The sequence below is a fragment of the Onthophagus taurus genome, unplaced genomic scaffold, assembly GCF_036711975.1.
Source record: "Onthophagus taurus isolate NC unplaced genomic scaffold, IU_Otau_3.0 ScKx7SY_15, whole genome shotgun sequence".
Taxonomy (NCBI): Eukaryota; Metazoa; Arthropoda; class Insecta; order Coleoptera; family Scarabaeidae; genus Onthophagus; species Onthophagus taurus.
Window position 1 is genome coordinate 4,883,480 of NW_027248940.1, and position 26,562 is coordinate 4,910,041.

The 26,562-nt window shown below is 32.6% G+C and overlaps 1 protein-coding gene across 1 annotated transcript; it reads right to left on the reverse strand.

Moving 5' to 3' along the window:
* Positions 1-3,725: 3,725 nt before the first annotated feature.
* Positions 3,726-4,614, reverse strand: LOC111416313 (uncharacterized). Its single transcript, XM_023048287.2, has 3 exons — positions 4,353-4,614; positions 4,111-4,300; positions 3,726-4,058 (listed from the first exon to the last, which is right to left on the reverse strand). Exons 1-3 carry the CDS (start codon positions 4,539-4,541, stop codon positions 3,835-3,837), a joined length of 603 nt encoding a protein of 200 aa, XP_022904055.2. The 5' UTR covers positions 4,542-4,614; the 3' UTR covers positions 3,726-3,834.
* Between the last annotated feature and the right edge of the window lie 21,948 nt (positions 4,615-26,562).

The following is a 26,562-nucleotide window of genomic DNA, read 5'->3' on the forward strand; positions in this document are numbered from 1 at the left end:
TAGTGTTATATACAATCATAACTTATTTAATAATCGGTTTGGAATCATGACATTTTCAGGAATTATACTAAAAAGTGTGCAGATTCTATTAAAGGAAGCGAAACTGCCCCAAAAATTAAAATTAAAATGTTCTGTGTAATTAAATCAAAAAGTATCGAAAATCCACGTTTTTTGTTATAAAAAAAATCATAACTTTGTTAAACATCGAATTGGAATCTTCAAATTTTTAAGAGAAACTCTAAAAAGGGTATAAATTGAAATAAAAAATACGATTCTGGTTCAAAAGTTGTTTCAGATGCTTACATTTGAAAGTATTAGAAAATATCTAAGTTTAAACATTTAATGTTGTAAAAATTCATAACTTATTTAATAATCGGCTTGGAATCACGAAATTTTTAGCAATTATATTAAAAAGTATGCAGATTCGATTAAAAGAAGCGAAACTGTTCCCATATTTGAGATTAAAATGTTCTGGGTGATTAAATCAAAAAGTATCAAAAATCAAAGTTTTTTGTTATAAAAAATCGTAACTTTGTTAAACTTCGAATTGAAATCTTCAAATTTTTAAGGAAAACTCTAAAAAGGTTGTAGATTTAAATAAGAAATACCATTTTGCTTCAAAAGTTGTTTATAATAAAGTTTTAGGTGCTTAAAGTTGATAGTATAAGAAAACATCAAAAATTTAAACATTTAATGTTATAATAATTCATATCTTATTTAATAATCGGTTTGGAATCATGAAATTTTCAGGAATTATATTAAAATGTATGCAGATTCGATTAAATGAACCAAAACTGTTTCCAAAATTGAAATCAAAATGTTCTGGGTGATTAAATCAAAATGTATCGACAATCAACGTTTTTTTGTTATAAAAATCATAATTTTTTTAAATATCGAATTGGAATCTTCAAATTTTTAAGGAAAACTCTAAAAATGTTGTAGATTTAAATAAGAAATACCATTTTGCTTCAAAAGTTGTTTATAATAAAGTTTTAGGTGCTTAAAGTTGATAGTATAGGAAAACATCAAAAATTCAAACGTTTAATGTTATAATAATTCATATCTTATTTAATAATCGGTTTGGAATCATGAAATTTTCAGGAATTATACTAAAAGGTATGCAGATTTCATTAAAAGATACAAAATTGTTCCTAAATTTGAGATTAAAATGTTCTGGATGGTTAAATCAAAAAGTATCGAAAATCAACGTTTTTTGTTATAAAAATCATAACTTTTTTAAATATCAGATTGGAATTTTCAAATTTTTAAGGGAAACTTTAAAAATGGTGTAGATTTAAATAAAAAATACGATTCTGTTTCAAAAGTTGTTTATAAAAACATTTTAGGTGCTTAAAGTTGAAAGTACCTGAAAACGTCAAAATTCAAGCATTTAGTGTTATATAAAATCATAACTTATTTAATAATCGGTTTGGAATCATGACATTTTCAGGAATTATACTAAAAAGTGTGCAGATTCTATTAAAGGAAGCGAAACTGCTCCAAAAATGAAAATTAAAGTGTTCTGTGTAATTAAATTAAAAAGTATCGAAAATCCACGTTTTTTGTTATAAAAAATATCATAACTTTGTTAAACATCGAATTGGAATCTTCAAATTTTTAAGAGAAACTCTAAAAAGGGTATAAATTGAAATAAAAAATACGATTCTGGTTCAAAAGTTGTTTCAGATGCTTACATTTGAAAGTATTAGAAAATATCTAAGTTTAAACATTTAATGTTGTAAAAATTCATAACTTATTTAATAATCGGCTTGGAATCACGAAATTTTTAGCAATTATATTAAAAAGTATGCAGATTCGATTAAAAGAAGCGAAACTGTTCCCATATTTGAGATTAAAATGTTCTGGGTGATTAAATCAAAAAGTATCAAAAATCAAAGTTTTTTGTTATAAAAAATCGTAACTTTGTTAAACTTCGAATTGAAATCTTCAAATTTTTAAGGAAAACTCTAAAAAGGTTGTAGATTTAAATAAGAAATACCATTTTGCTTCAAAAGTTGTTTATAATAAAGTTTTAGGTGCTTAAAGTTGATAGTATAAGAAAACATCAAAAATTTAAACATTTAATGTTATAATAATTCATATCTTATTTAATAATCGGTTTGGAATCATGAAATTTTCAGGAATTATGCTAAAAAGTATGCAGATTTGATTAAAAGAAGCGAAATTGTTTCCAAAATTGAGATTAAAATGTTCTGGGTGATTAAATCTAAAAGTGTCGAAAATCAATTTTTTTTGTTATAAAAAATCATAACTTTATTAAACTTCGAATTGGAATCTTCAAATTTTTAAGGAAAACTCTAAAAAGGTTGTAGATTTAAAAAAGAAATACCATTTTGCTTCAAAAGTTGTTTATAATAAAGTTTTAGGTGCTTAAAGTTGATAGTATAAGAAAACATCAAAAATTCAAACATTTAATGTTATAATAATTCATATCTTATTTAATAATCGGTTTGGAATCATGAAATTTTCAGAAATTATACTAAAACGTATGCAGATTCGATTAAACAAAGCAAAACTGTTCCCAAAATTGGGATTAATATGTTCTGGGTGATTCAATCAAAAAGTATCGAAAATCATGTTATAAAAAATCATAACTGTTTTAAATATCGAATTGGAATCATCAAATTTTTAAGGGAAACTTTAAAAAGGGCGTAGATTTAAATAAAAAATACGATTCTGTTTCAAAAGTTGTTGTTAAAAACGTTTTAGGTGCTTAAAGTTGAAAGTATAAGAAAACGTCAAAATTTAAACATTTAACGTTGTAAAAATCCATAATTTATTTAATAATCGGTTTGGAATCATAAAATTTTCAGGAATTATACTAAAATGTATGCAGATTCGATTAAAAGAACCAAAACTGTTTTCAAAATTGAAATCAAAATGTTCTGGGCGATTAAATGAAAATGTATCGCCAATCAACGTTTTTTGTTATAACAAATTATAATTTTTTTAAATAAATTGGAATCTTCAAATTGTTAAGGAAAACTCTAAAAAGATTGTAGATTTAAATAAGAAATACCATTTTGCTTCAAAAATTGTTTGTAATAAAGTTTTAGGTGCTTACAGTTGATAGTATAAGAAAATATCAAATATTCAAACGTTTAATGTTATAATAATTCATATCTTATTTAATAATCGGTTTGGAATCATGAAATTTTCAGGAATTATACTAAAAAGTATGCAGATTCGATTAAACGAAGCAAAACTGTTCCCAAAATTGGGATTAATATGTTCTGGATGATTAAATCAAAAAGTATCGAAAATCAACGGTTTTTTGTTATAAAAAATCATAACTTTGTTAAACTTCGAATTGGAATCTTCAAATTTTTAAGGAAAACTCTAAATAGGTTGTAAATTTAGATAAGAAATACCATTTTGCTTCAAAAGTTGTATATAATAAAGTTTTAGGTGCTTAAAGTTGAAAGTATAAGAGAACCTCAAAATTCAAACATTTAACGTTGTAAAAATCCATAATTTATTTAATAATCGGTTTGGAATCATGAAATTTGCAGGAATTATACTAAAATGTGTGCAGATTCTATTAAAAGAAGCGAAACTGCTCCAAAAGTTGAAATTAAAATGTTCTGGGTAATTAAATCAAAAAGTATCGAAAACGAACGTTTTTCTGTTATAAAATGTAATAACTTTGTTAAACATCGAATTGAAAACTCCAAAAAGGGTGTAGATTTAAATAGAAAATAGGATTCTGCTTCAAAAGTTGTTTATAAAAAAGGCTTGAAGTTTTAAATACATATAAATACTTGAGGTTATAAAAATTGATAACTTAAACTTAATAACTTTAATAAAAGAAGTTCAAATGACGTTATGACACCTCCTTTTATTCTCCCTATATTTTCTTTGTCTCTCCCGATCCTTCCTTCGCTTCTCATTCAAAGCATTATCATCCGTAATTAATTTCTTAAAATTTCTCCGCCTCTTATCCCTTTCCCTTTCCTTCTCCAAATGATTTTTAAGCTTTTCAGGATCCTCTTTCAATTTAAACCTACATTTTTGCATCCTACTCGTAAATTCCACATCTAAAACCAAAATAATTTCATCTCTACAATTCCAATAATCACAAATACTTACTTAACGGATCTGGAATTCTCGTATGATTATAAGAACTCATTTCGTAACTTTCTTTACACTCAACAAACTCCACTTTCGGTGTGGTGATTTTTTTGTGTGGCACAACGTTGGGTTTTAATTTTAATCTACACACCGATAACTTTTTTTTGTAATAATTGAAATATCCCCAATTCTCTGAGTCATTTTCTAACTAAAATTGAGTCGATTATTATTATTATTAGGATATTATTGTTACAATTTACGTCGAAATGGTCCTCGCAGCAAATGAGATTCGAAGCCGTACTTGGATCTTTAAGCACTCCAACAGCTTTGAACCACTTTATTCGACGAATTTGGCTTCGGGGAACTTTTACAAAATATAACTCAGTATTCTTAAGCTTATTGTTATTGCAATTTGGTACAAAACAGGTTATTTTTGAGTTTAAACTCATCTTTAATTATTAATTTATTGATTTTTGGAGGTTATGTCAACTTTTTTTTTTTAATCTTTACCCCTCTAATTAACTAAGCTTTTTAACGTTTATTTAATAGCCTGAAAAGATTATGTGGTTAATTCTAAACCCATTTAATTCGTTTTTGTGGTTTATTAACACTTTAATAAATATAAAACAAATATTATAGTTTTCTGTAAATTTTACTAAAATTAGCGATTTATTCCAAAGATGTCGCTTTAAATTGTTAAATTTCTTTGGGTTACTCCTGAGGATTCTGTTATCCGAATACAAAAAGGAATATTACGGAAATTTTAGGAACTTGCTTCAAATTTAATTTAATCATGACATAACATTAAACCAGGAAATAAATATTATTGCAATTATTTAATACCAGTACCACTTTACAGGGAGGCGCAAAATTCTTTGCTAATAAACAATAAATCTATGTTAAAAGAGAAAAATGTTGAGCCAGCCAGATGATACTCACCATCTGGTTAAATTACACAATCATCTGCGGTTTTTTTTTATTAACTAATCGGTTAAAAGTTTCATTTATCATTTCTTTAAATCAATTTCAAACGAAGATTTTTTCTTATAACAAATAAATTTGTTTATTGTTAATGTTTATATCTTTGGTACGTTTGGCGGTGAAAGTGGTTTTTTTCGGGGCGTGTAAAGTGGAAGTTTCTATTTTCGCCAAACCGCGTAAAGCATCTTCTCAATTTCAACCGAACACTTAACCTCCATTATGTAACGAAATTCCATTTGGAATTATGCACCATACGGAACTTTGTACTCAAACGCACATTCATGTGGTGGATATCTCATTAAGAGTTCGATTTAACTCGATTAACCGAAATTGATTTTGTACAAAACTCAATTTCAAACAGAATTGTTAAATAGTTAACAAGTTATGTTAAAAGGGAACACGTTTTTTGTTATTACAATGTAGAATAATTCGTTTAAAATTGTCTAAAGTTATCTTGGAATCTATGGTAATGCTTAAATTACTAAGAGGATATTTCATAATGTTAATTAATATTAATGTATCGTTGAAGTGAAGTGAAGGAGACTTAATGTAATGAATTTTAATTGGGCTAAATTAAAGTTTTTGATTTCAACAACAATTTAGATCTGGTGTGGGGATTTACTCACATATAATAAATAAAATAATCAGTATTTTTGAAAATTGATTTTGTATTAGTAAAATGAAAAATTGACTTCCTTTGGCTGAAGTCTATTGAATATAATAATAAATGAATTTATACAAAACGTAAAAAAAATAACCGATTTCTTGATTTTTGAAGAAGTAATTATAATCAATATGGCATTGAATATATGCCACACTGGTCTAATTTTTTGTAAACAACTTAAATTGTTGTAATTATAATCAAATTAGCTACAACTAATATGCTACATTTCCCGAGCTTTCCCATGAAGTACTAGAAAAGCAGCAACTTCATACAACTTTCATATTTTCGTATTATTCTTGACATTGACGGATCTGAGAGCAAAAATTAAAGAGACCAATACTGTTAACAATAAAATTTGCTACAACTACTGTTTGAAATTTTTTTTTGTAAAATGCTTTGTTTCCCGAGTACTACTATACAGGTGAATAAAAAGTCTAGAACACCTGAAATATCTTCAAAACGAGTTTCTTTTTTAAAGAATCCTTTCAGGTGTCAAATAAATTTGTCGTCTTTGCCTATGTCTAATTTTTTTTTACAGTGGCGTTCATTTTCGGGGTCAAAGGGGGCAACATTTTTTAAAATTAATATTTATTTGGTTATTTCTTTCCATCTCAAATTTAATCTAAATGCAATAAAACATGTGTGTATTTATAGATGAATTCTTTTAATTTTAGCTCTACCGGTTTCGATCAATACATTTAATCATCTTCAGGAGCAACGTCAGTAAATATATTTTCAAAAGACATATTTGTTAGTTAATTAGGCTGTTATCCTCTTACACTACTACACTACTACTCTTACTTTTACTTTTAAAAAAGTAAAGAAACGCATGGCGCATATTGTTGCATGGTAGGCTTATTGGATATTTCTGAATAACTGGGTAACAAGGAAAAGAAGAGTTAAAGTATCAAGAGTAAGAGGATAACAGCCTAATTAACTAACAAATATGTCTTTTGAAAATATATTTACTGACGTTGCTCCTGAAGATGATTAAATGTATTGATCGAAACCGGTAGAGCTAAAATTAAAAGAATCCATCTATAAATACACACATGTTTTATTGCATTTAGATTTTTTTAAATGGCAACCTCAATTTTTTATTTGATAATATGAAAGAATACATTTTTTTGAGTATCTTAGAGCAAATTTTGCGTTAGGTTACATAAGAAAAATTTTTTTTTATTAATAATTATTTGATTTTGAAAAATTTCTAGAAGGCGTTGTAATTCCCATTTTTTATTCCATAGCATGCTAGGCCAGTTGACTTTAAGAGTAAGCTTTGTATTACGTTGCCATGTAATAATTTTATGAAAAGAAATACATTTATAAGCAGAAAAATTGATTTTATTTACATGCAAAACAAAACAGAAAATGTCAATGAATAAGATGCTCAAACTATTGTCCATTTACTATTTGACAGTGCCTTAACCTAAAAATAAACTCATCTTGCACTCTTTCAATTATGTCTGATTCAATTTTTCTTATCTCCTCCCGAATTCGTACCTTTAAATCGTCGATGTTCGCGGGTTTATTAACGTATACCTTACTCTTTAAATGACCCCAAAGAAATCCAGGGAGTTAAGTCTGGGGAACGAGGTGGCCATTCTAAAAACCCACGTCCACCTATCCATCTTTTTGGAAAAATACCATCCAAATATATTCGAACGGGAAAAGCATAATGAGTAGAGCTCGGATTTTTATGTAGTCAACTTATAGGAAATATGCGCATAAATATGCAAGCTTTTTATTCAAAATATGCAAAAAATATGCAAAAATATGTGGATATATGCAAACATATACCTTTCTTATAGTTGTTATCAATCGATTTCTATCACATTTTTATATATGTTTTGCACTTTTCACATGTTGTTCTATTTATTTTCTTCCTCTCACACGTTATCTTAAAAAGAATAATTAAAGAAGTTAGCCATAGATACTCTAACGGATGAAAATTTAATTCTGAGACTATAAAACAGATTCGTATTTTTTATTGTCGATTGTCTAGAATCATATGTAAAAACATATTCCAAGAAGATGGGACATCAAATCTAATATAGTTTTATTTAGTTTTAATTTAACAGTTTTCCATTTTTTTTAACTCCTAGTGTAAAACTCTATGCGAAATACAATTCGGGAACAAACCATTAGTAACTCCTCTGAAAACTCTAATTTTTAACTTAAATCTTTGGCTAAAACGCTACGACATAATTTTTAAAAAAATACTTACAACTTTATTGCACAAGTTTTACAAAATAATTCCTCATTATTTAAATTTAGTTCGGGATAACTTTTTATCCACTGGGACACAAGACACGATATCACTTTAGGCATTGTTGTTATAGATTGATAGATTAATGTTCACTCAAACTGAACACAGCCACAGTAACTATGGTTGGGGATTTCCTTAAACTTAAACTCAATAGCGCTAGGGATTCCCCGCATGTTTCTGTGAATCGTTGTAAACAAGAAACCAAACCGCAATCAAAAAATATCCTGTATTGTGCCTTAAACTAAAAGGTATGTTCGCATATTTAAAAATCACGCAGTCATTATATTTATTTTATTAAGCAACACGAAACAAATCTAGTAAAATGACAAAATATGCGAAAATATGCAGTAAAAGGCCAATTTATGCAACAATCAAAAAAATTGTAAAAATATGCAAAATATGCATTTTTTTTATTGTACCATCTGCCTTATTTTTATGTAATTCGCCCAATTTTGAGATTTGATATTTTTGAAAAAAATATTCCAGAAAATAAAGAAGATGCATTTTGCATAAAATCCGAGCCCTAATAATGAGGTGGTGTGCCGTCCTGCTAAAACCATAATTAAAACCAATATTCTGTTTCTCACTATACTAGTCCAAATATTAACTTTTCTTGGAAACTGTGTATCTCTCCTGCATCCACCTGGGATTCCCTAAGGCCCAATATCTGCAATTTTGTCGGTTTACGGTTCCACTTAAAGAAAAGAGAGCATCGTTCGAAAAAACAATATTTTTCGCAAAGATTGAGTCATTATTACACAGAATTTCGCAGAATTGCAGTCGACGGTCAAAATCTTCTTCTAGTAGTTCTTGAGTTAGTGAAATTTTATAAGGATAGAATTTATGTCGGTAATACATTGAGAACAGTACTTTGACTCAAATTCATTTCTAAACCTACTTCACGAGAAGCCGTACTCTTAACAAAATTTCAAGTTGCGCATCTTCATCGATTGTGGAACGACAAGATCTTGGCAACTCGCGCACATGCCCATCTCTGTATTTAGCAAGAATTTTACTCACCGTGGATCGTGATATTGCTGGGGATCGTTATGTGCTTCATTGAAAAGTGCGCAGACTTCCACAGTGGTTCTTCTCATACCTCCGTAACCACACATCATGAGGATTTCAATTCTATCTTTTTCAGAAAGACACATTTTTTAGAAGATTTTTTGAAATTAGCAGTAGAATCATGTATTTTCGAAGAAAATTTAATTTAACTAAGGTCACATTAAAGTAATTTTGAATGTTCAAACAACTATTCATTTATTTGTTTGTAAAAATATCATTCAACGTAACCATAGCTACGAACAAAGCAAAGCCACTTCGATTATTTTGATAAGTTGATGCCATTGCCATAGTTTGAAAGCATTATCAATTAGTTTCAACGTCTACTAGAAATTTTTCCAAATCAAATATTTTTTAATAAATAAATTTTTTTCGCCAAATTTTTCTTATGCAACCTAATTCAAAATTTGCTCTAAGATACTCAAAAAAATGTGAACACATCAAAATCAAACACCTGAAAGGATTCTTTCAAAAAGAAACCCGTTTTGAAGATATTTCAGGTGTTCCAGACTTTTTATTCATCCTGTATAATAATATCTTTATTTAAGCTATCGATCCGGTATCGGGTCTTTCCGCTTACTGTGGACAATTCTGTGTTATTAACGTAGGTATATAACTTAACATATACAGGGTGTATCTGAATGACTGCAACAAACTTCAAGGGGTGATTCTTTAGTGAATTTTAAGGGTACTTTGATATACGAACCATGGAAAATTTGGTGAACCTTGCTCAATTTACTTCTGTTCCTATTCCAGTGTGTGCCAAAGGTATACACCCACATTTTGCATTGACGCGTCGGTTTAATAGGGTTAATCTGAGTAGTTTTGTAACAACCCAGAGCACTTTTAAATACTTAAACTCCCATCTCAATTTTCAGGCATCTTTTTCGTCATTTTACAGTCACTTCTATAATGGCTTCCAATCCAGCTACCCCTTGAGGAAATCTGTTATCAAATCCACCGACAAGGGGTGGATTACGCAGGATATTAGGAGACAGTCTAGCGACCTGAGGAGCCTCCATCACTTATGTAAACTAGTAAGGAATCCGGCTTTAGATGCGGAATATAAGGATCGGCTGAGATGTCATTTGGGGTCTATTGAGACTGCCAAAAAGATGTACTATAGTAAGCTATGTTCAACAGCAAGCAATAAGTCGAAAATAGCATGGGACCTGGCCTGACAGGAGCATTCCTTAGACAAAATTATTACAGCGACTAATACCTTTATAGGTGATAATGGTGCCGAGGTCTCAGCACCCATTGATATTGCTGAACTTTTTAATGAATTTTTTATCAATTCTGTTGGAAAATTGGTGAGCTGCTCGACTGTAAATGTTTCTGAGGCACTAATAAGCATAAAAAATAATGACTGCTCACTTTTTCTAACTCCAGTTACAGCTTCAGAAGTTGCTAACATAATTAAGTCCGTGGCTATCAAGCACTCGAGCGGTTGTGATGAGATACCTTGTTCCTTGTTGGGCAAGATATCTCACATTGTAACTGATACATTGACAGCTCTCATTAATAAGTCGTTTGTATGCGAGGAATTTCCGTGTGAGCTCAAGATAGCCTTTATAACCCTCATTTTCAAAAAGGGGCTGTTCCTCCGGCAACTCCGAGCATTTTTTACGCGACTAAATGAATTCGTTAACAAGTGTAATATAATTAATAATCATCAGTTTAGCTTCAGAACTGATAAGTCAACTCAGGATGCTGTTTTGGATTTTTATGCATCTGTGGTGGAGGGTCTGGATGCTCGGTCTGTGTGTTGTGGCCTATTCTTTGACTTGTCTAGAGCGTTTGATACTCTACATCACCAACTACTCTTAGAAAAGTTGAGTCGATATGGTATTCGAGGCCCAGTCTTAGCGTGGATTCAAAGTTACCTGTCTGGTAGGCAGCAGCTGGTAAAGTGGTCAAGGAATAATAGTACTGTCTACTCGTCTCTCCTCCCAGTGCAATATGGAGTCCCTCAGGGGGGCATATTGGGGCCGTTGGTTTTCATTTTGTACATAAACGATGTCCCTTTATCTTGTGCAGATTGTACACAGGTTTTATTTGCCGATGATCGTTCCGTCGCAATAAAGGCTAAATCAGTTCCGCAGTAGTCAATGAGGATCACTGATGTTGCTCGCGAAATGCTACACTGGTGTAACGCCAATGGTTTGATATTGAACTGTGGTAAAACGCAACTAACGCAGTTCACCTCAAAATACAATAAACCTGATTTCAGCGTGCTGGGTAAAGTCGACGGAACATCGGTTGAATCTGCAGACAATGTGAAATTTCTTGGTATCCAGTTTGATGCACACTTTTCCTGGGATGAGCAGACACGAGTTCTTTTAAAGAAGCTGTCCTCACTCTCGTTTTTGCTTTTGAAACTTCGGAAGGTACTTGATACCGAAATTGTCAAAACTATTTATTACGGTTTGGTTTATTTCCATCTAAATTATGGCATTGTGTGTTGGGGCAATTCTTCGATTTCACAACGGGTGTTTGTGGCCCAGAAGAAAGTCATTAGGTCGATGTTTGATTTGTCTTATAATGAATCATGTAAAAAATCATTTCGAAAGAATCGCTTATTAACCATGCCTTGTGTTTATATTCTGCAATCACTTTTATATGTAAAGAAAGACCTTACGGAGTTTGGTAGGAGTGGTGATATAAATACTCAATACCCCATTAGGCAGGCTGACAATCTGTACATACCGAAATGCCGACTGTCTCTCACCCAAAATAGCCCTTAACATATGATGATTCGCTTATACAATCATTTGCCGATAACATTTAAAAGGCTTGATTTCAACCGTTTCAAGTATAAATTGAAAATCTTCCTTATATCCAAATGCTTTTACTCAGTGGGGGAATATTTACTAAACACGGAATGGGACCACGACGATGACAGAGAATTGCAGTAATTTGTTTTGTTTCCTTTTGTGATTGTTTTGTTGTATTTTCGCTGTGCATGTTCGCTGTGAGATGACGAAACGTACGTATTGTACTAACTATCTTTTGTAATCATTAGTGTAATGGCAATTTCTGATGCTGTACAGCCTATGGAAATAAAGATATTATTATTATTATTATTATTACAAGGTGTAAACGCGGTTTTAAAATGTTCTGCAAAAGCTTCAGATTTTTCACTATCTGTATGATACAAGGAATTGTTGTATACTAACGTATTAATGGATACTCTGGAATCTTTTGTACTTGGTTATACGTTTAACTTTAGTCCAAAATGTCCTGCCTTTGTCGCCTTTTATCTCTGCACAAACTTCAAGCCATTTCTTCAATTGATAATCTTTGACCAACACATGTATCTCTTTATTTAATTGATTGAGATGTCGTTTCAACAAATCGTCCTTAGTACGTACGTATTTTCTGTAACATCTACATTTATCATGGATCTTATTTAAAATATACCTTGGAAGCACATTTTTATAATATGATACTGTCGATTGTGGTGTGTTTTGTTGAATTTTATTAGTAATATATGTCTGGAATTTCTCTATTATTGGTTCGTCCATATTTAAACCAAAGTGTTCGTCTATAAAACTTTCTAAATCTTTATTCAACTCTTCTACATTTGTTCTTCTAATATCGTATTTGATGTTTTTCGTAGTTTCTAATGGCAGAATATTACTAAGAATAGAGAATGTAATCTCTAAGTGATCAGAACCCAAATCTCCGGTTATTTCAACTTGTTCAATAATGTTTTTTAAATTGCTTGTATGTAGAATCACATCTGGAGTTGTATCATTATTCCCTGACATTATAAAAGTAGGTTCAGTATGTCTTTTAATGAAATTAGATGATTCAATAAAGCTATTCATTTGTTTCTTCTTTCTTTTGTTGATGTTAAAATCTCCAATGATTATAGCATATCTATACTGTGCAGCTTTCACAAAAATGTTGTCTTCAATTATTAGAAATGGGTGAATGTACACAAGGAAAATGTGCAAGAAGTCATCTTGAAAGGGTATGTAACAGTGTAAACATTCGTTCAGAGGATTATTTATTGCTGGTGGGTTGGCTTTATGCAGTTTAATGCTAGGTTTTAAAGTAAAGTATTACACCAAATAAAAATAAAATAAAATAATAAAAAAAAAAGAACAAGAACAAGAGAAAAAGAAATAGTGCAATCACGAGGCAAAGATTCAATCCAAGCCTTGACAATTATTAGAGAGATATGAAATACATCATAATCCTTAGCTCTACAAAAAATAAAAAAAAGAAAGAAAAAATATCTTAAATAAAGTAAAGAAATATTCGCAGCAAAACTGTGACTCACCGGTCTCTGCCAGAAATAGTAGTCACCTGCTCTCTAAGTAACCGTGCCCTCAAATGTTTTTTAACACAATTAACACCGAGATTCCTCAACTCGTCACCAATGCTCCCGTATGACTTATACAGGGTGTCACACAAAAAACGCCCCAACCTATAATTCTGTTATTTACATTCCGATTTTCATGAGCAAGGCATCAAACGAAATGGTTTGATGAATACTATGATTCATGGTACAAATAAACTTTTTCCAACGCCCTCTTCAGTTTCAAACGATTATCAACTTTTGATTTTCAAATTGCGCGGTACGTTTTTCTTCACGCTATTGGATAGAGATTCTTTTTCTGAATCCATTGATGTACAATATATCCATTTTAAATGTAATTTTAGCAGAAAAAAGACACCTATATATACAGATTGTCACACAAGAATGCCGCAAGCTGTAACTCTGTCATTTACATTCCGATTTTCATGAGCGAAATATCAATTGAAAAGGTTTGATAAATACTATGATTCATGGTACAAATAAACTTTTTCCAACGCCCTCTTCAGTTTCAAACGATTATCAACTTTTGATTTTCAAATTGCGCGGTACGTTTTTCTTCACGCTATTGGATAGAGATTCTTTTTCTGAATCCTTTAATGTACAACACATCAACATTAATTGTAATTGTAGCACAGAAAAACATTGAAATAGTTTCCTAACATTCTCTTAAAGTTACTTGTGTTATACTGTAGTGTGCCATGGAATAAATAAAAAAACAACTTATAAGTATCATTTACAACTGCTTCGGGCATTGATATAACATTTAATGACTGTTATCAGTTTTGCGTGTTATTTTTTCCATGGCACACTACAGTATTACAGAAGTGACCAAGACAATGTTCGGAAAATGTTTTAATTGTTTTTCTCTGCTAAAATTACAATTAATGTTATGTATTGTACATTAATGGGTTCAGAAAAAAAATATCTATCTAATAACGTGAAGAAAAATATACCGCGCAATTTGAAAATCAAAAGTTGATAATCGCTTAAAATTGAAGAGGGCATTGGAAAAAGTTTATTTGTAGCATGCATCGTAGCATTCATCAAACCATTTCATTTGATACCTCGTTCATGAAAATCGGATAGTAAATGACAGAGTTACAGCTTGCGGCGTTATTGTGTGACAACCCGTATATACAGGTGTCTTTTCTCTGCTAAAATTACATTCAAAATGGATGTATTGTACATCAATGGATTTAGAAAAAGAATCTCTATCCAATGGCGTGAAGAAAAATATATGGAGCAATTTGAAAAACAAAAGTTAATAATCGCCTGAAATTGAAGATGGCCTTGGAAAAAATTTATTTGTAGCATGAATCATAGCATTCATCAAACCATTTCATTTGATACTTCGCTCATGAAGATCAGAATATAAATGACAGAGTTACAGCTTGGGGCGTTTTTTGTGTGACACCTATATATGAAAAGAAAAAGATCTTTGGAAAAGTGACGTTCTGTGTCGAGGCGGGTCTATGCAGCACCTAAATCTAGTTTCACGATTGTGAATATCGCACCTGAAAAAAATCTTATTGTACAAATATATAGGGATTTTTAGATACTACTTAGTAATACGTTAGAGTATGAAGTTCTCTTCTTGAGCGCATCGACAACCAGCATGATTCAATAAGCCAGTGGGAAATGTGATCGAACTTCCGGATTCCATAAATAAAACGAAGACAGCTATTCGGAACTCTCTGAATCCTCCCCGAGTCATATGAGCACACAGCCGGATGATATAAGGGAATCATATAGTTAAACTGAGAAAGAACCAAGGAGTCACATAAAGTTTTTTTTCAACATGATAGGCAAATAGCTTCTATGGGGATATAGTAGCCTTAAAGAGTGATACGCTTTCTTGATGTAGTTATTAACTTGACTATGGTATCTAAAACTGTTATCTACAACTAACTCCTTGCCTCACTCATAATCGGCCCGGTTATGCCCTCAATCCGAACACACTGTGATCTCCGTCCAAGATAACTGCCAAGCAGAGGAACCGCCGAAGGATCAAGCCCAACAGAGTGAAGTATCCTAAAAAGGACCGCATGATTCACAGTATCGAACGATTTACTATAGTCTAACAAGGTAAGAACAGTAACTTCACTCTTATCAGTCGCAGGGATAATGTCATCTGTCACCTTCAGCATTGCAGAGCAACAATCATACCCTCGACGAAACCCAGACTGAGTAGATGATAGAGAGTCAGTATCCGTAATAAATTCCGTTAATTGACCTTTCAATGCTCTTTCAAGAACCTTTGATAACATTGGCAGAATACTAATAGGTCTCAGGTCCTTCAAAGCTTTTGGGTTACTACATTTACGTATACAGGGTGTCTCAGCGAGACCGGTCATTAGACGTTTTTGGGGTTCTGGCGAAAATAAAAATTTGAAAATTCAAACTAAATTCTCTTCGACTAAAATATTTTCAGATTTCTTGCACTTCCGGTTATACCGGAAGTCGCCACCTACTTTATTTTTTAAATGGAACACCCTGTATATTTTTACATATTTGGATTTGTCTGTTTTCAAGGTTTATAAATAACTTTACTTTTTGCAATTTGATTCGGCCATTTTCGAGTTATTCGAATTTTTCTAGAAAAATCTGCTCCAGCAGACATTTGTTCAAAAAATCAGAGAACACTCGATTTTTGAGATATCAATTTAGGATTCAGAACATACTTAAGCAACATGATGGAGCAGTATGTTTTGGTGCTGAGAACGACTGTCTAGAACGTTTGGTCACTTTACTATAGCACGTTAACTTTTCAAAACTTGGAAGTACCATAACATCATTTTTTTAAATGGCACCCTCCATATATTATTACTTAGTCGTCTTCGGTGTCTCATTCTACATCTTTTATATCCCATATGTCCCATACCTAACATTAATAGTTTGGGAGATAATTATGGATATTTAGCCTAGTGTGCCATGAAAAACAAGCCTTCTCATTGCTTGTCACTCACTTGTTTACGTCACTTGATGCGAAAGAAAAATCATATCAAGAAAAATACGAAAATATAAAATTGGATGAATTTATTGCTTTTTTAAGTTGTTAATGTAACAACAATTTTATTCTCAACAATATTTCTCTGTTGCACTTTAGCTCTAAAATGCGTTAATATCAAGAAAAATACAAAAATATGAAAATTGGATGAATTTGTTGCTTTTTTAAGATGTTAATGGTGACACTCGGAAAACGGAACTCGGAAGTTTTGAAAATCTATATCCGTAGATATGCTGATAAATCGGTAGGGTTGGCTACGCTGGATATACATAGCAGCCGAAGCGCGAGTACAAAAGGTATCTTGTATATCGAGTATGTGACTCCAATCATCAGTTTATTGACTATTGATCATTTTTTAATCACTACTGGTGGCAGGCTTGATAGCGACACTACAGTAAATGATGTATGCCAATACACAGTGTGTCCCCGGATAGGTGAAACGACTCTTATAAAATGTAAATTTTTTTCGATATTAACTGTCACCTTTTGGGGTTCAGGCCTGCTTGATTAAAGACTAATTTTGAACATATTTTCAAATTTTAAAAAACAAGTGAGTGTTGATACTGAAGCTAAAACTTCTTGTGTGTCAGGTAAAGTACCTTTTCTGTTTACAGTATGGTAAAATGTTACTAAGAAATTTTATTCAGAATGAAAAGTTATGGCCATATGCAAATTTTCATCAGCCTACTTTGATAAAACCTATTGTTTATTATTTTCGTCAATAGTACCTTATTACGACTTTTTGTTTTGAGATTCAGATTATTAGGGAGAAATAAACAAACCATTCTAAAAATGTTCACAAGAAATTAAGTGTGTGTTCGCCCACAAAGGAAAACAGTTGATCATAGTTAATCAGTTTCATCATAATTTTTTTTTCTTAGAGTGAATACTTCCTGCTGTAAGAAATCTTTTGATTAAACGCCAACAAGTACTTCTTTTAATTGCAGTATTTGGAAATTTGTCACAAAATAAAGCAATAATCGGTTTTTTCCCGGTTCCATAACACTGAATCACGTAAACTTTTTCCTGTAATGTTAACATTCTGTTTAAAAAACACTTTAAGTTTACTAAATTACAGTTTGAGAGATTAACAGTGACAGGAAAGCAATTTTGTTTTTCCATGGCAGTCTTTGTTAGAAATAAAATTGTTTGATATGGATTTTTTCAAAGTAGGCCGATCAATCCGAAAATTTGCATATGCCCATAGTTTTTCATTCTGAACAAAACTTCTTAGTAACACTTTCACGTATTGTAAACAGAAAAGGTACTTTACCTGCCACAAAAAGAGTTTTTCTTTCACTGTCAAGGCTCACTTGTTTCTTAATAATTGATAATATGTTCAAAATTAGTCGTTAATCAAGCAGGGCTAAACCCCAAAAGATGACAATTAATATCGAAAAAATTTTACCTTTTATAAGAGTCGTGTCACCTATCCGCGGACACACTGTATAAATAACAAAAATAATAAAGTAGCTTTTGTAGTAGAAGAGATACAGAAGGCGAAAGAAAATGAAAGTTTGACAAAGTCAAACTTAGGTGTTGGTTCTTTAATTGAAACAAAATGATAATAAAGATAAATAATAAAACAAAAAAATCACAACTGATTACATTTAATATAAATAAAGTTAAAAATATAATTACCTTGATTTAATATAAGTGTGAGCGTGGGTGGACGTCAGAGCTGGGACGGATACAGGAAAAAAGTACAATGTATCCGGATACTTATTTAAAAAAATCCGTACTTTTTCCATAAAAGTATCCGGATACATGTATCCGACAGTTTCCGGATACATTCTCGGATACTTTTAAAATGACCTAAATTATTGTGAAATTAATATATTTTCATCCATATTTTACTTATAGTGACTCCTAATCTTTTCTCCTATATTTTTCCCGAGTGGTGTCTCGCTGGGGAAATTTAGTGTACACTTGCTAGGGAATAAGTTCTTTGAATTTTTTCTAAAAGGGGAAATGTAGCCTACAAATTTTAATCGGAGAGAGAGCCCTCGATTTTCCCACAATAATAAAAGAGAAGAACAACTAACCTCCAACATGTAAAGCCACAATTATTGATGTAGTCACAAAAGATATACAATAGTAGAAGAAAAAGAAAAAAAAATGGGGATTCAAACACTCTGGTGTAGATGTACGTCAGTAATAATAGAATAGGAAATAAAAAAAAACTTAATTAAAAGGTATCCGAACATCGAAAAAAGTATCCGGATACCGAATACTTTCAGGTTTAGTCACGGATACCGGATATCGGATACCAAATTTGAAAAGTATCCGGATACAGAGTATCGGATACTCAAGAAGTATCCGGATACTGTATCCGGATACTTCTGTATCCGGATACCCAACACTGGTGGACGTATAGCAGAACATGGTTTCTCGAATGATTGACACGTGTGATAGAAAGTATGATTGAAAAGTAAGTGAGTGAGAGTATTTTAAACTTGAAAACTCCAGGTTGAACCCGCGCACATGCGTGCATAACTCAGACATGGGGCGAAAATAAGAAAATTAAATGCAGGACAAACAATAGGTTTTCCGCTGAAATTACTCAACGAACTAAAAACAGCGGAGTTTGATTTCATTCTCGTCGAGGGAAGAACACAGACAAAGTGTTGGATGACGCTACTAAACATAAACATTTAATCTTTAACTAATAGAATGAATGCATTAGAAGCCGTACTTCATGAGCAAAACATCGACGTCGCCTCGATTTCCGAACATTGTAGGTGATTTCAATATTAATGTTTTGGATGGAGACGCGCCGTCTTCCAGGCTTTTAGAGGACCTCATGTGTGCGTACGATTTGCTTCAGATTGTGAACTCACCTACTAGGGTAACTGCCTCTAGTTCTACGCTTATTGATCTTATTTTGGTGACGGAAGGTATTGTGCTGCGGGAGTGCGGTGTTCGGGAATTTTTTAAATTCTCGGATCACTTTTTCACTTTCTGCACCATTTTGCATGAACACTTCAAGCCCCCTCTACTCTTTAAAACTGTCTGGGATTATGGCTTTGCAGATCGGGTTGCTCTTGAGAGGGACCTGGGGATGCTGCCGTGGATGGATATTATTTATACGCAGGATGTTAACGATAAATTGAGAATTTTCAATGAGCTGCTGCTCTCTGTGTTTTATGTACACATTCCTAGTAGAGTGGTGAGAGTATCCAGCCCTCGGCCTCCTTGGTTGACGACCACTATTAGAGAAATGATTAAACTTCGTGACAACTCGTATAAGAGATTCAAGCATACGAGGCTGGATTCTCATAAAGATTATTATAAAAGCTTGAGAAACTATGTTACAGCCGCTATCAGAAGGGAAAAAAGGGCCTACTTTGACTCGCAGCTCTCCCCAAACACTTCCTCCGAGTATTGGCGTCGCATTAGGGAAAACGTAAATATTACTAAAGGTAAGGGTATTATCCCGGAGTCGTTGGCCGATGCAAATGAGATTGCGAATCATTTCGGCGGCGTTGTTCCTCAAACTGATATCGACTGTGATGTGTATCAATACTACAATAACAACAAGGCTACTGCTTTTCAAACTGAATTCCCTTTCTGGGCTATAACGGAGAACGATCTATACTCCACGTTGTTTAGTATCTCTTCCAATGCCGTTGGAGTCGATGGCATAGCACTAAAATTTGTTAAGATGTGTTTTCCTTTTATATCTAGATATATTTTACATATCGTAAATTTCTGTTTAACAGAAAATGTATACCCTACCATCTGGAAACAGTCTATTGCAGTTGCAATACCCAAAAAACAAATCCTTCCGATTATAGCGATTTAAGGCTCATTTGTCTTCTACCCGGCCTTTCCAAGGTTGTTGAAAAAATTGTGGATCGTCAGCTGCGAACACACCTAACTCAATATAATCTTCTGCCTGATTCCCAATCGGGTTTTCGTCCGGGTTTTTCGTGCGCTACTTCTCTTTTAAACCTTACTACCTTACTTCTCTTTTATTGTGCGCTCCTCTGATTCTGGCCTTGTTACGGCCCTGGTGACACTTGAGTATTCTAAGGCATTTGACACTATCAGTCATCAAATGTTGCTTGCAGTTCTTAGGTTTTTGGGTTTTAGCCATGAATCCGTTGATTTCTTTCGACATTATTTGGAGGGCAGAAGTATGAAGGTGCGCGTTCGTGATTCTACTTCTCGTGAATTTTACACTCCTACAGGTGTATTAGCAGGGTAGTATTTGCGGTCCTATCTTATTTGTCCTATATACTAGTGCTTTCTCGTTATACGTCCGTTACTGTAAATTACAAACTTATGCGGATGATACACAACTATATTTGAGCTTTCCGTTGTCAGATATTGAAAGTGCAAATAGTCGTTTAAATCAAGATATCGAACGGGTGGTGAATATTTCGGAAGCGCACGGTCTATTGATTAATGGTACGAAATCATCAGCTATTATATTCGGTAGAAGTAAAGACCTTGGTCCTGCCAGAGCATCATTGAGCATTCGTGTGGGCGGCGATGAATTGCGCGTAGTTGATACTGTAAAACTCTTGGGGGTATGGCTGGATTCGGATATGCGTTTTAATACACATCAATCACTTAATTAGATGTTCGTATGCCACGCTAAAGTCTTTATACGCCAACTGTCACATTTTAAACACGCAAAGTAGCGCCTTGCTCACTGACACGTTGATACTTTCTCGGTTTAATCACTGCAACGCTGTTTATTGACCTCATCTGCGTGCAGATGCTGCGGCACGAATCCAACGAGTCCAGGGGGCATGTCTCCGTTTGATATTTGGTATACGTCGAAATCAAAGGATCTCTTACAAGTTGCCCGAGATACGGTGGCTGAGTATGAAAGCAAGGAGAATCTCTTCATGAGGGAGTATTATTTTTCAAAATTATTATGTTCAAAACTCCGGCTTACTTGCACAATAAAATCAGATTTAGAACGGACGTTCATAATATAAACGTTCGCAGAAAGAACTGCCTGTCTATCCTGCCTCATAGCACCCAACTGTTTAAACAACTGCTCTAAACAATCAGTGCCTGCCTTCAAAAAAGCATTTAAATTACAATTTGTTTTTTGATGTTGTTTGAAAAAACAATTTTGTTTTTGTTCTTTTGTGTTTTGTCATGTTTTGCGTGTTTTCTCGATTTATTTGTTTTCTTGTTTTCTTCTATTCTCTTCTTATTTATAGTATTTTAGGGCGATTGTGAAAATCAAAGTTGTTTATCTAAACCTACTCTGACAATCGTCCGAGTTGACTTGATTTAATTAATAGTATTTTTATTTTGATATGTTATTATATGTTTGAATTAGGTTTTTGTTATCAGGTCAATAAATGAATTATTATTATTATTATTATTATTGGTTGTGTGAAGAATGCGGTGTGGCGAGTTCACACACATGGGGTTCTTTTTACGGTAGGAAAAATACTGAAGGTGGAGGTGTCGGCGTATTAATAAAACGAGGAATAAAGTTTAGAGATATAACATATATAAGTAATCTCAATTGAGAAAAAAATATAGAGATGGCTGCAGTGTAATTGCCAAACAGAAGCGTTGTAATAATGGCGATTTATCATTCACCTAACAGTAATACAGAGTTATTTCTGGAACTTTTTCACGAGGCCTTGTTGTATATTAACAATTACTACAAAACACATATATTAATTATCTGTAGTGATTTTAACATCGGTTTTATTAAAAAATCTAAAACAACAAATATTCTGCTGGAACTGACAAGCAGTTTCGGGTTGGAACACATTTTTGAATCTCCGACGAAATAGACAATCATATCAAGCAAATGTATTGATAATATCTTCACAGACATAACCAGGGAGCGACTATGCGGTACAACCAAACAACTGCATCTGGGAGATCACTATGGCCAAATTCTGAAAATAATCGAGGAAAATTATGGTTCTAAAGCAAAAACAACGGCACAATTCACCAAGCGTAGAAGATATGATGACAACAGTTTCCGTCTCTTTGAAACGGCACTGGATGATACAGATTGGACTTATGGCTGGTTTAGGATATCAAACGTAACCGTTACCGTAGCAGTAGTTGTAACCGTAACAGTAAGGAACTTAAAGCTTACAGCTGACCCGTTTAGGAAGCAACTTTAAGATTTTAAAAGTTTCCAATAAGTATATTGATTATTTTATTTTGTGTATAGCAAAAAATGGATAATAAATTAATGAAATACGTTGGTTAAAAAAACAACGTATAACAATCGAAAACTGTAATATCAACAACTATAGTTGTTGTAATATATACAAGTGTTAGAAAAAGTTCCACTGGTGCTGTGGTATTGTTGTGTATTATCATCGTGTTTTATTACCTCGCTGTGTATTATCATCGATCGAAAAAAAATTGTTGTAACTGCAACAACAGCATGTCTAGCTGCAGCTAGTATTGTTATATAAATATTTATTAGAATTAGTAGGACCTTCTTTGACCAAAAAACCAATGAGAAAAGCTTTGTCTCCGGCTCACCGTCTGATAATTACTTTGCAGTAAGTATGCGTTATTGAAATGTGTGCTCCTAACATATTATAATATATTATAATTGCATGTTTCATTTATTTATTTTGTTTGGTTTGTAGTTATCTAGCTGAAGACTGCTCAATGCAGAAGATGGCATGGAATTATCGTGTAGGAAAAGCTACTGTACATATTGTAGTTAAGGACACAACAGCTGCTCTCTGGCATATTTTACAGCCAAAAGTAATGCCAACGCCCGAAAGAGAGGATTTTTACATAATTGAAAGAGCTTTTTCCCAAAGATGGCAACATCAGAATTGCATTGGTGCAATAGACGGAAAACATATTCGTATTCAAGCACCAAACAAGTCTGGAAGTGAATTTTATAATTATAAAAATAGTTTTAGCATCATTCTAATGGCAGCAGTAGATGCAGAATACAATTTTATCACAACGACGCATCAGGTAGAAATCATGACAGCACAGTACTAAGAGAAAGCTGTTTTGGCAAAGCACTTCTTAATGGAACATTCCCCATTCCGCCACCGAAGAAACTTCCAGGTAGTAACATACTCCTATGGTTGATACCATACTCCCACATTTTGTGATAGGGGATGCTGCATTTCCATTGTAGGAAAATATAGTGCGCCCATATCCAGGCCGATATTTAGGCATTGATAAAAATATCTTTAATTATAGGCTCTCTAGAGCAAGAAGAACAGTTGAGAATGCCTTTGGAATTTTATGTCAGAGATGGCGCATATTAAGAGGAACTATAGTAGCTTCAACTGAAATGGTTGAGCAAATTGTTCAAGCTACTGTTGTTCTTCACAATTATCTACGCAAATATAGGAATGGGGGATATTACTGTTCACCTGGTTATGGCGATCAAATTGGGGCAAATGGGGAAATAATCGAAGGACAATGGCGTTCAGAATCATTTCCGCTAGAAGGTGTACAACGATTAGAGAGCAACAATTCTTCAAGAAAATGCATGGAAAATCGAAACTTATTGTGCCAGTATTTCAATAATGAAGGTGCAGTTCCTTGGCAATTGAAGTATGTGTCAAGAACTGGACAATAAATCCTTTTCAATAATTTTTTATATTTTGTTATTTTTATTAAGTAATATTACTTTATAACCTGCAATTCAATAACATTAAGTTATCGAGAATAAACAAGAAGTTTTTTTAACATATTTCTTATTTATAACACATTTTACTTCAAAATAAATAAAACTTTATCGTTAAAACACATATAACGTATTAAAAAATTTAAACTTAACTTACAACATATGTACAGGCTGTCCAAATTTCGATGGGTTTGCAGGGTATCTCAGTTATTATGAAAGATAGAAAGTTGCGGTTTTCGCGAACCTGAGTTACTTTTTTGTGAAACTTACAATGCCGCAAACCAAATTTTCATAGACCTCTTCGTTTTTGATATACTGGGAGTATTTAAAAATTTACGATTTTCAGACACCCGGGGGTGTCTGAAAAAATCGTAAATCTCGGCTATCCGGAAACTTAGTAAAAAAGTAAAAACGGGTTCTAATAGATTTTTTCACGTAGAATCCAATGATTCACGTAGAATTTTTCTAGACATCACAGTTTTTGAGTTATAAACACAACTTAGTTTTTTTTAAATGGAACCACCTATATTTTATTTTTTTATTGAACTAGAATTCTTCCAAGCTTTTCAATGATATATAATACTCTATACTTATCTTTATAATTAACCTCGAAATTAAAAAAACCACATTATTTTATAAGTAGGCTATGATACATTAAGTGATCGCGTTGCTAGGATACCAGAATAAACAAAGAATTTTGAAAATACTATAATATTAATTATTGACTTATTAAAAAAATTTATCTATTAAATTTTGTTTGCTAAAAACGAAAAATTATTAAAAACTAAACATTATGCAAATATGGCTTCAAGTTACAAGAATTGTTCAAAGTTGTTACCATTTTGATGCACACATTGTTCACAAAGTTTAGTAATGCGTTTAATTGCATTTAGAATAGTTATGGGATGTTGCTGTAAATGTGAAAAAGCATCATAACAAAAATAAAGTAAATTTTGGCAATGTAGGGAAATAGGTATGTAGCAGTTGGTAACACCGGAACACTTGAAAATAAAAACTTTGAATTGACAAGAAGAGGTCTATGAAAATTTGGTTTGCGGCATTATAAGTTTCACAAAAAAGTAGCTCAGGTTCGCGAAAACCGCAACTTTCTATCTTTCATAATAACTGAGATATCCTGCAAACCCATCGAAATTTGGACACCCTGTATATATCAAAATCACAAGAAATACAATGACATTTTATTGCAAAAAGAAAAAGATGTATGAAAACCAGAAAAAATAAAACTAAACCAGCGCAAAACAGCTAAATAAAACTTAACTTTGTCTTAGACAATATTAACAATCATCACCATCAAGAAGTTGTAATATTTTTATTCTGAACTTGTTTTGTAACCCGGGTGGTTTTTCATTTAATAGCTGGCCTACCAGTTTTCGACCAAATTCGACATTGTATGACTAAAGGTACGTTTTCGTAAGGACAAATCCGGACTTGTCGGCCCGACATGTTTATTGGGCGATATAGTTGTCAAAATTAACGTGTGGTTACGTAGTTACTTGTCGGCAACCGACATGTCGTGAAAACGATCTGAAAATCGAACTCTGCAGTTCAAGATGGCAGACGATCAAGTCGAACAAGTAGTGTCAGCTTTCGTGGTGTTGGCAGGAAGTCTTGCAATAAAGTTATTAAAACCACAAAAGAATTCACTTCGAAAACGCAAAAGGTGGTATATTAGAAGCTTTTTAGCGAAAAGACGTTTCGAAGATGCATACAGAACTTTTTATTTTATTGAAATGACTTGCAACATGGATTCCCAACATAATATATGATCACAACACAAATTAACGACTGTTTACGTAGGGACAAATGAACGGTGACCCGACATGTGCGGTTGATTTTTGTATCCGACACCGACATGTCATTTTACTGTCCCGACAAGAAATGCATTTCGTTTACGTTATAACCGACAAGTCGGCCGACATGTTGTGTCCTTACGAAAACAAGGCTTAATAAATACACGAGTACTGAAACACCAGCCCCTGATGTCAACGCGTAAACGCAAAACAGCTGTACGGAGCCATGTTTAACAATGATCCTTCGCATTAGTGCGCATGCTCAAATTTTGTCCTAAACGTAAGAAGTTAAAAGTTGGTCAACTTTAGGTGTTACGGCTACTTCGGCCGTAGCCTTAAGCGGTTCCCTAAACGGTGCTATTGAAACACATTGGTTTAACTTTTCTTACTGCTACGGCTAAGGTTACGGCTACAGCCGTTAAGTTTGACATCCTAAACCCACCATTAACGAACATGACGCTAACGCTTGTTACAACATCTTCCATAATAAATTTCTAGAACTTTATGATGAAAGCTTTTCTGAAACTAATCAAAAGTTGACTAAAGGGAAATAGAAATTTCAGAAGTCACAGGAAGCTAAAATAATGGAAAATTTTTTCAATGCACTTGGATTGATGGCATCGGCTACCAAATCAAAACTTTCGTATGACACATACAAGTCATACAAACAAAAATACCTCCATTTTTTGGATAATGAGAAGCGTATGAAAAGTATAAAAACAATCGAATGTGCAGAT